The 10,886-nt window shown below is 36.5% G+C and overlaps 1 protein-coding gene across 3 annotated transcripts; it reads left to right on the top strand.

The window, feature by feature from the left end:
* Positions 1 to 1,093: 1,093 nt before the first annotated feature.
* LOC121981410 (KH domain-containing protein SPIN1-like) lies at positions 1,094 to 5,375 on the top strand. 3 transcript variants are annotated; one of them, XM_042533919.1, is made up of 7 exons: positions 1,094 to 1,644; positions 1,720 to 1,829; positions 2,752 to 2,900; positions 3,534 to 3,650; positions 3,735 to 3,851; positions 4,691 to 4,834; positions 4,988 to 5,375. In XM_042533919.1, the coding sequence occupies exons 1-7, from the start codon at positions 1,562 to 1,564 to the stop codon at positions 5,117 to 5,119; spliced, it is 852 nt and encodes a 283-aa protein (XP_042389853.1). In that variant the 5' UTR covers positions 1,094 to 1,561; the 3' UTR covers positions 5,120 to 5,375. The 3 variants fall into 3 exon arrangements, with proteins under 3 accessions (XP_042389853.1, XP_042389844.1, XP_042389863.1); XM_042533910.1 differs by having other exon boundaries at positions 1,157 to 1,644; positions 4,976 to 5,375; XM_042533929.1 differs by having other exon boundaries at positions 1,158 to 1,644; positions 1,741 to 1,829; positions 4,976 to 5,375.
* Positions 5,376 to 10,886: the final 5,511 nt, after the last annotated feature.

The raw sequence follows: 10,886 nt of genomic DNA, 5'->3' as shown, positions 1-10,886 counted from the left end.
AGCATATGCTAATTGCACTTAAATACTTGATATATTACTCGGTATAAATGATCAAAATGTGATTGTAAATGAGGATTAAATCAAAATTGTTGAAGAAAAAACAGGTTCTTGTTTCACCGTTTCAAACACTATGAGCCTTTTAGCTTCACTTTTTTCCCCTAGATATTTTTGCATTTGTCATTACAAAAGATGACTTGCACTTGCACGAGCCATCGAAATATGTTTTTTTTCCTCTCTCTTCTTTGGCGGTTTTTGAACCACGAGCCATCGCTCATCAGTATCTATAGACTTCCATGGCGAAGAGAACCTTAATGCTACTTTTTGGTGGTCGGATGCTGTTTAGGCTTTGTTGGCATCCCTCCTTGGACGTATTGGGCGGGACAAAATCATTAGCTAGGTAGCTAGCAGAGAAAGAAAATGACTAGAGATTTCTTACAAATCTGAAAAATCTCATTCTAGTACTGTTTGTGATTTTTGGAGAGTAGATGGGAGTTGGTATGCCATACGTGAATTGGCTGTGAGGGGGAAGATTTTAGATGATAGCACATGATGCAGTGGCTTAACAAGAGCGAGGAGGCAGCTTTGTGGGCAAACCCACACAGATCTGTCCCTGCTGCCTCATGCCCCAGCTCAACGTGCCTTGTTGTATCCTTATTAAATTACACCACCAGGGAATCCTATGCTTGCTCCTCTTCCTCCTCCTCCTCATCTCCCACTGTCATTAATATCTCGATTGTACTTGTGTCTCGTGTTCGATTACTTGCCTCCGACAGTAAGATAGGCAAAAGATTCTATATAAATAATGCTAATCTCATTGCGTGAATCCATATCAGCACTTCTTTAGTCCAGTTTGTGTCAAGCAAAAGCAAGATATGCATGCACGAGCTTGTTCCATGACTGGGGTTCCTTGGTCACAGTCTTCGTGGCCGGCCCTAAGACTCTGCTCGTTCATTTAACATGTGGCTTTAACCATAGCAAAAGAAGACGAGGTGCATGCTCAGCATTCAGCAAGAAGCCAAAATGTCCTCCATAGATCTCAAGTTTCTTTACCATCATTTTGCCATGCAATAACTATCCACGTATATGGTTCAATCTCTTTGCCAAAAACACATTAGAAAGGGGATGATATTTGCATGCAGAGGGAATAATTCATTGGCAATTTTGCAGTAGTCTCTTCTGTTCTCCCAAAAGATGGCAATTTGTTACTTTCGTCCTCCATTTTGTAGTGTTAGATGTGTTTGATTATTCATTGGTGTGTCTGAAATACCAACAATTAAAACCACAATTATTTACTTTTTTTTTTTGTTCTGTCTCTCGCAGTAAAAAAGTTGTGGACGTGCCTAAAGCCAACCGCATTACTAAAATACTTCGAAGAATGGATCCACAGAAATGTTCATTAATCTTTTCCGGAATTTTTCCTCTTCCTTCTATTTATATCTTTTATGAGTTGCAAGGGTTGCCTGGATTGAGACTTACAGAGTTCTGAAGAAGCAGCTTTCCTCCTCCTGCATTAAAACCTCACCTTTCTTCCATCTCGCCTATTTTCCTCTCAACGACCATCATGTCGAGCTTATATTCTCAGAGGTCCTCCTCCCCTGCTGCACCAGTATCCTCACAGACAAGTAGCAAAGAAGACATAGACAGGTACAGGTTCCTACAGGAAGGCCCAGGGTTTGCTCCAATTTCTTGTCTTTGTAATCAAGCTTAATTTGTGATTAGAATTGGTGTTGCAAATAACAGTCAGTATCTGGCAAAGCTGCTATCGGAGCATCAAAAACTCGGGCCTTTCATGCAGGTTCTTCCTATATGTAGCCACTTGTTGAACAAAGGTCAGTGACTGACTACTTTCTAAGGATTGATTTGAGGTTTCAGATTAGAGAAAAAAAAACTTCGTTAAGCAGAACCGTGTACAGGATGTGCTTTCAAGTGCTTCTTAAGGTTTATTTGATGCGTTCATTCTACCAATCAGCTAACACGAGTTCTTTGTTTTGTTATGCGTATCAACTGTTTGATTCTATGGTTACATCTGAACTATCATTTTCTGATAATAATTCAATGGTTACATCTTCATTGCCGACACCTTTTCAAAATGGAACATGGAGTTCCAACAATCTAATCTGTATATTTGAAATGAGTTCCACATTTAAATACTTGCTTTTGGGTGGGGAGCCAAATTGTCTCTCTATGTTTTGTAGACAGAGAGCATACATGGCCCCTAGTGTTTGAAAAATTGCTTCTGAGAGGAAAAATTGAAGTAGAAGTTGGAAAGGTAACTGCATATTTGCTAAAAGACTACCAATGTTTGCATTTCATGTCAGTCTCTATTTGGCATATGAGGATGTTCTCGAACTATCTTTCTTTTCTAGAACTGAAAACAAGAGATCTTAGTTGCTCTTTGTGATTGAAAGGATCTCCCAGGCAATCATTATTTTATTAACCATCAAATAGTAGAGCTAAGATATATGAAACTTTTACTATTTAAGAACATCTTCATTTTTCTCTTCTAAGTTTCACTTTTGACCAGCACTTTATGAATTCTTTCTTAACTATTTTAGAAGTTAAAACTCCTTTAAGATTGTGCACTAACTGATACACTCTGCTGTACACTCTTATGGACAAGTAAATCAATGTTCAGTTGGATATGAATTTACATTATCACTAGTTAGTAAGATCTCTCGATATATGAAATAATACTTCTAGTTTCTTGTATGTTTTAACTGATTTAAAGTTTGATAAATTCCTTGCTATCAGAGATATTAAGAGTCTCAGGCATGGTTTCTAGCCAAGGATTTGGTGACTGTAACTGGAGGCAGCAAAGAAGTCCCAGTCCCATGGCTAATTCCGAATCGATTTGTAATTCTGGGACTTGTATCAGTATTCTGAATGCACCCCAACAAGAGGTAGACAAGTTTATACCTTCAGTATATCCTTGTGCCATTTTGTTACTATTCAATTGTCTTCATCATTTGCTTGCTTTTGCCGAATTATTAATTTGTAATGAGCTTGCTGACGTATCGTCTCAATAAAATTTGACTGGTTGATCACTTATCTCGAAAGTTCAAGTTTTAGGAAAGAGATCAATCTGTATGTTTAGAAACTTATCATATCCTCCTAATATGGTAAGTGTTTGTAGCTGGAGGGTCCATCAAGTTAAGATCTATTGTAGATTTTCATGTATGGAAGTAACATGGCATATGTTTGAAGTTGCAATTTTCAACACTTGCAATCTGTTGCCCTAAAGAGACACTCCAAACTCCAAAGAACTATCTCTGAATTTCTTTATGCATCGTGTATTGTTAACTTGCTTCTATGTGAAAGATCTTCTAATGTTACTTTCAGATCAAGTATATTTATCTACTTAATCGGAATCATACTCGACTTTCTCTTATTAGCTGAGTCCTTGCATTTTCATTTTTTCATATTCCCGAACTCTAATTGGAACACCTATACTGAATGATGCATCTCTTCAAGTGTACAATTACATTTTGCTGAATAGTGATCTTTGCTTTTACATTCAATTTATCCTTAAGAAGATGCTAGGCTTTTCACAAGGAGTTGCGATCGATTGGCGAGGAGCACTTACAAGTCCAAAGTCATGCATAATAAAGAAAGTATTGCGTTTAGAGATTCCAGTGGATACCTACCCTAATGTGAGTTTTTTTGTTTCATCGCATTTTAATTTTTCCTCTGTAATTTCTCTATCATTGTGACACTCACATTCTAGATTGCATTAGTTCAATTTTGTTGGACGCCTTCTTGGACCCAGGGGTAATTCACTGAAAAGAATTGAAGCATCAACCGGATGTCGTGTTTACATTCGAGGAAAGGGTTCAATAAAAGATTCTGACAAGGTAAGGAGAATTGTCTCTTTCACTATATGGTTGCAAAAACAGTAAAATTCCAAGTTTATCTCTACCAAAGGCTTATTCACACCATTTTATCCCAAAATTATATCTTGAACTATCTAATTAGAATGAATTCCTCCTGTGTCCAGAAGAAACAAATTACAATCTATGCTTGTGTATTCTTTAAGCAATATCTAAACAAGTGTAATGAACTTGCATTATGATAACCAAAAATAATAATATCTACTCATCGAACTGTAAAACAAACTTCTCTAGTTCCTTACCATGCCATTGAATGTATATTTGGTCCGGAATTTTAGTAGAAATAACAAACTATCAAGTATCAAGCATGTATTTTCTTTGTAATAATGGTCATTAGCATAAACTCAATGATCTCATTTTTCTCTTCAATCTTCCTATTTTTCCCCTACTAAGAAGACATTAGATTCCTTCCTAAACCATTTCTGACCACCAACTTGATCACCAATCTTTTCCAATTTTGTTATTTCTAAAGCTATCATTGCCTATGCTGATAACTTCTGAAATGGCCTTTTATAGCATTTCGCATATGAAGCTATTGCAGTGGTTTTAAACATTTTTTTTTTGTTTACGAATGTTTGCAAGCGACTAAAGTGGCATGGCAGCTCAACTGCATCTTTTCTATTGCAAGTCTGAGCATCGAATGTCCAGCAAAATAGTTGAGTTATAGAAATGTTTGAGTTTTACATGACTGAGAACATAAACGAGACCACATTTTCACCTAAAGAAAGCTATTTACCTGAAAATTTAGCTTTTGCGGCTGCCTTAGTGTTTATTTACCTTTCATCATCCTTGATGTTTTGAAGGAGGAGAAAATGAGGGGAAGACCAGGTTATGAACACTTGAATGATCCGTTGCATATCTTGATTGAGGTAGAGTCGCCGGCAAATACGATCGATGCTAGATTGAGACATGCACACGAAGTTATAGAAGAGTTGCTGAAACCAGTGGTGAGTACGAAATCATTCGATCACTTTCAGTATTTTATTAAAAAAAATTCCAAGCTCAGCATGTCTAGCAGTTGAGTCCTTGGTTGCCTACCATAATTGTAGTATGCCATGTTATACTTGACATTGAAATTTTATCGTCAGGATGAATTGCAGGATCACTATAAGAAGCAACAACTTCAAGAATTAGCCATGTTGAATTCAGGTTCAAGGGATGGCAGCCCTCATCCAAGCGGCAGTGTGTCTCCATTTTACAATGCTATGAAGCGTGCACAGGCAGGATGGTAGAGAAATTGATACTCAATGTTCCTGGAGCAGTTTGATTCAACTCTTATCTGAGAGAAATTTCCTTGTAAAGAGATAGGCTTTTACAGAAGGCTTTGGAATACTTGGTGACTGTATTTTGATCTACTTGTTCTTCTGAAAAAAGAGAAAGGAAGATGTCAGTCCATGATGTAGCAACTTGTGCTGATATCAATTTGTTTCGGGCGTGCATAAGATACTGCTTTTGTGAGCCAAAATTGATTATTTCTATTCAGTTTTCCATGAATTATGCACCTAAACAATTGGGAGTAGCTTGGGTTGACTCTAAGCGAGGAGGCATAGATCATTTACTTGTCTTTGATGTGCATGTATAAAGGTTCTCTTTGGTGACATGATTTTCTCTTTGAGCATTCCGTCTAACTTTTCCAACACAACTCCCCAATCCTTGGTTCAAAATGTAGAATTAGAATCAGGTTCGAGGTTGGTTCAGTGAGTTGAGTTCGACATCAAATTATCAAAATAAACCAGTGACTCAGTTAACTGGGATTTGAAAGTTGGCGCGACACAGAGATCAGATATTATCTATTATCCAAAATCTAGTCAGCCAAGAGGAGAGATTGTCAAGGTTCGTATATCAACATCATTGCAAACGAATGCATACAATTACCTTTTACCACTGTTCTGAGAAGTGGAAAGCTTGAAGCTTTCCTTACTCTGTTAAATGACAGTAAATAATTCCACTGACAAACAATATAACACATCTCCATAAGTAATTAACAACTGACCAAGAACAAAAACAACCTCCTCCAGTTGCTGGTCCTAGCCCAATGCATACTTCTGGGTCCAGCTCCAGGCAGTAGCCTCGTATTTGGCTCTGTCAGTCTTGTAAGCAGTGAGCAGATTACAGCAGTACCTTCAAAGAAACAATAAGCTTATTTGAGTTGATTAAGGGAAAAAAAAAGACATCAATTTGGAGTAAGGGGAAAAAAAGATTTCAGATGACAGCTATTCTACGTTTGCTTAATAGAATGAATAGCGGGAAAATGCATGCCTATTTTTTTCTTAATCATTTCACAATTTCTACAACAATATTTTTCCAATTGGGCATTCAAGTAGCACCAATAATTTCACCTGACTACAGGGAAAGGACAAAATAGACAATAAAGATATGCTCTAATTACTCCATCTGCACTACCTACTATTAGGATATCTTGGAATATATGATACATATATCTTTTGTATATATATATATTTTATTTTTATTAAAGATGTATATAAATACATCTTGTATTATTATTCTTAAATATAGAAAATATATTATTTCAATACCTTTTATATGGTATCAAAGCCTCAGACCTACACCATAAACCCTAGCCACGCCTAGTTGTCGTCGCTGCTGCCTACCCTCTCTCACAAGCAGTCTTTTCTATGGTTGTACCTGACCACCCTGATCTCCTTCAATATTATTGCTCATGCGCCCTTGAAGCTGACTTCCTCCAACTATCTCTCATGGCGTCTACAGTTCACTACCCTCCTCACTAGTCATGATCTGCTTGTTGATGGTTCTCATCCTTGTCCAGACAAACTACATACTGTCAACCATGCTCAAACTTCTAATCTTGCATATCATACCTAGATCCATCAAGATCAACTCATACCAGTGGCGGATCTAGGAGGGAGCGGGGGTGTGCTTGAGCACCCCCTTGCTCCTGGAAAATTTCACCAATATGCTGCAGTCCAAGGGACAACGAGAAGGAAAACAAGCTCCAGCTCTCTTCTTTGAGCACCCTTTTCCTTTTTTGTCTGGATCCGCCACTGACTCGTACTAAATGTTATTATTAGATCTCTTTCTTTATCCTTAATTTTGTTCATTGCTGCTGCTTGCACATCTCGTGATGCCTGGAACACTCTTGCTCTACTTATGGTACACCCTCTTGTGGTCGTATTACACAACTTCGCAATCTAGTCAAAAGCTCTCAATCTATCACTAAATTTATGTAGTTTATCAAATCCAAGTCTAATGAACTAGCACTCATGAATGCCCCTCTTGACATTAAAGACCTCACCATCAAAGTCCTTTATGGTCTTGATGACGACTATAAGGAACTTGCACGTGTCATTCAAGCCCAGGACACTGCAATCTCTTTGAAGAACTCTATGAGAAGCTCCTCAATTATGAAGCTCATATTACCGCTCGTAGGGGTATGCAAATCACTTTTCCAGCAATTGCTCACCCTATTTTTCGATCTACTGCTGCCTCACACCGATCGCCTTATCCACCTGCCGCGGCTCATCCACCTAACGGTGCTCATCCCATTGGTTCGTGGTCCTGTCGATCGCGGCTGCTCCAGCGCAAGGCTAGCGTGTCTCACGTCCATATCTTGGAGGTTGTCAGTTGTACAGTCGTCAAGGTCGTTCTGCTCGGCGCTACCTTGATTTTTCCTATCAGCTCGCTCCTACTCTGTGCCTCCCACTGGCTTGTCTCGTGCTACTTATGGACCGCCTGCTTTGTCAGCTACTATCTATATGGCATCACCCCTTTGTTTGATTGGATCATTGACTCTAGCGGCACCCATAATGTGACTTCTGACCTCTCCAATCTCTCTTTGCATGCTCCATATGTTAGTTCTAATGGTGTTGTCGATGATGGCACTAGACTTCCCATTACTCACACAGATTATCTCTTACCACCCTCTAGCCCTTCTTCTTTGAAGTTTCCCAATGCCCTTTGTGTTCCATCAATTAATAAGAGTCTTTTGTCTATCTCCCAACTCTGTAAAACTAATGATGTTATTGTTATTTTCTCTTCCTCTGTTTTTTAGGTAATATAGCTGCGAACATCACTTGTACATACTTTCCAGAATGGGTTCTTAATTCAACTAAGATACATAGACAACTCTTAAAACATAAATTACTAGCGAACTGCAATTCAAAATTTATTCTTCAAAGGAAACACCTAACTAATGCAGAAACTAAACTAGAGGGTCTTCGGGTTGTACTGCCATGGTCCCGAGCTGGCTCATTGGTCATTGCCTCCTGCTTCATTCGTCTCATTCCCTGAAAAAAAAGTTAGAATATGTGAGTCGAGAGACTCAGCATATTTCGAATCGTGTTACGTAATAGGTAGCACCCATAATCTATTGTACTAAGGGGTACCCAAGCTAGGTAATTTAGGACTTACCTACTGGCATATTATGGGCATGAGCATAGGCGTTGATATAGGCATACAGGCATACGCATACGCATATGCATAAACATGTAAATAACTAAGCATGAAATAGACATAATCATGAGTATGTATATAAATATAGGCATAAACATACTTATATAATATAAACGTGCATACTATGGAGGAACAAAAACATAAGCTAAGCATGTAAATAAACTAAGCAAGAGAATCAACATAATCACATAGGGTTAGTGAGCTCCCGGGCTAAGGTCATCGGTCACACTTAATTACATAGTTTGGTGAGCTCCCGGGCTAAGGGCACCGGTCACATTCAGCCACATAGAATTTTGGTAAGCCCCCGAGCTAAGGACACTGGTGATATTTGACCACGTAGATTTGGTGAGCTCTTGGGCTAAGGACACTGGTCACACTCGACCACGTAAAATTGGTGAGCTCCTAGGCTAAGGATAACAACCACACTCGACCACGTAGATTTGGTGAGCTCCCGAGCTAAGGACACCGGCCACACTCAACCGTATAATTACATAAACATAGACATAAGCTAAATCATGCACTTAACATAAATTTGATCACTATTTAAATATGAGCATGATCGTAAATCTTAACATAAGCATGCAAATTTATAACATAAGCTTAAGCATAGACTTGTGCATCAGTATAGCATGAGTATACATAACAACTTAAATATGACATAATCGTAAATCTCAAAAATCAAGTGAATATGGTAGCTATTCTCCTAATATTTTAAAGTATGACATGGATAAATCTACACATATGTCAGTGGTCACAACCAAAAATGAAATCAAATACCCATTTAATATAAAAACCACAACATAATAATTTAAGTGAACATCGTGGCTATTCTTCTAATACTTTAAACTATGACATGGATAGCATTATATACAGGTTATATATTACAACCAAAAAGGGAAATCGAAACCTAAAATCAATGTGTTAGTGTTAATTAAATCTACCTCATACCTACATGCATGCAACGTTTTCCATAAAATTCCATAGCACACATGATTATTACCACAAGGTTATTCATAGTCTTATAATCAATGTGTTAGAGTTAATGAGGTGAATTGCTTACGTAGAAGTTTTACAATTAAGCTGCTAGTGGCATTCATTGGGTTATTATCTTGACTGTACTTGAAAAGTTTTATTCAAAACATATTTTGGAAAAGATAAAAGAAAACATGGAAAAACTATAGTAGCAACTACAACGAAACTTGCATTAAATTGGTGATATTCTTAAGAAAGCATTGTCGTTGATTAAGCATCCTGTGTGGTTTCTCTATATCCTCCTATACCTCCAGGTTGAAGACAACGATCCAGAACATATAAATTAACAATTAATCAAATTCCTAATTCCATCCATTTTGTGGGTCGTGTACTATCCAATCCAACCATTAATAAAACATATTTTAAAGTATTAACATATCCAACAGTAGCACCACTTATTCGAACTAATTCATTGAATGCATTAATAAGGATGGATCAAACATTTGTCACGGTATTTTAAAACATTACCATCCATTCAGCCCTAGTCCTGACATTCTGGAGGCCTGGGATGAAACGATCAAAATAAGTCCTTAATTTTTTTTTCATAAAATAAAAATAATTTACAATGACTTCTTCTCACTTTTCTAGATACAAAATCATCTATAATATTATTAATTTCAAGATTTTCTAAAATCTCTTTTTCAATAGATAAAATTATTAATCTATTCAATCTCTCTTGTGGCATTGTGGATCTCATGTATATTTTTAACAATTTTAATTTTGAGAAACTCCTTTCAGCTGATCCTACGGTAACAGGCATAGTTAACAATATTCTATAAGCAATTGAAATATTTGGATAACAATCTATATTTTTCATAAAATTAAGAATATCAATTACCGATATTATCTCATTTGGTAAAGTCACTTGTAATATTTTTAATTTTGTAAATAAATCATCTAACTCAATATCTAATGAATTTTCATGTGTAAAAGTGGATGTTAAATTAACACAACATTTTCTCAACTCATCATTATCTAATGATTTTAATGTTTTCGAATAAAAAAAAAACCAAATATATTTTCAAATATTTTCATTTCATCAAATCTACAAAGAAGAAATTGCCATGTCTACAATAATCACAAAATAATTAATTCTAAAAGATTCTTCTGGTGATAGTGGAATTTCATCATCTTCTTTCTCATCAAATTATTATTTTTTCTAAAAATACGACGTTTCATTGAAAATATTGGCTCTATATTCATATCAGATGCAAGACTTTTAGCAATAGTCAAACTTGTTACAAAACCATCGTTCCTATATTTTTCAAAATATGATATTACACCATCTAATTATTTCATAACAGAATCAATGCACATAGATTTTGATTGTAACTTCTTACTTATCATGTTTATAGCAAATAAAATGTCATACCAAATAACCATACCACGTAAAAATTCAAAACTTTCAATTGAGTTAATTATACTTTCAGCTTCACTCTTAGACTTTGCATCATCACAAATGTTATAAAACTCTACTAAAGCACTTCACACTTTAAGAGCCTGAAATCTAATAGCTTGAACACTTTTAATACGACT

This window comes from Zingiber officinale, chromosome 1B (genome assembly GCF_018446385.1).
Source record: "Zingiber officinale cultivar Zhangliang chromosome 1B, Zo_v1.1, whole genome shotgun sequence".
NCBI classification, from domain to species: domain Eukaryota; kingdom Viridiplantae; phylum Streptophyta; class Magnoliopsida; order Zingiberales; family Zingiberaceae; genus Zingiber; species Zingiber officinale.
This window is presented reverse-complemented; position numbering and strand designations above follow the sequence as displayed.

Bases quoted from the DNA above. Each gene is read 5' to 3' on its own strand.
- LOC121981410 (XM_042533910.1), top strand. From the start codon at position 1,562: ATGTCGAGCTTATATTCTCAGAGGTCCTCCTCCCCTGCTGCACCAGTA. The intron at 1,645-1,719 runs GTACAGGTTCCT...ATTTGTGATTAG, and splicing joins AGCAAAGAAGACATAGACAG to AATTGGTGTTGCAAATAACA. The intron at 3,852-4,690 runs GTAAGGAGAATT...GATGTTTTGAAG, and splicing joins CAATAAAAGATTCTGACAAG to GAGGAGAAAATGAGGGGAAG.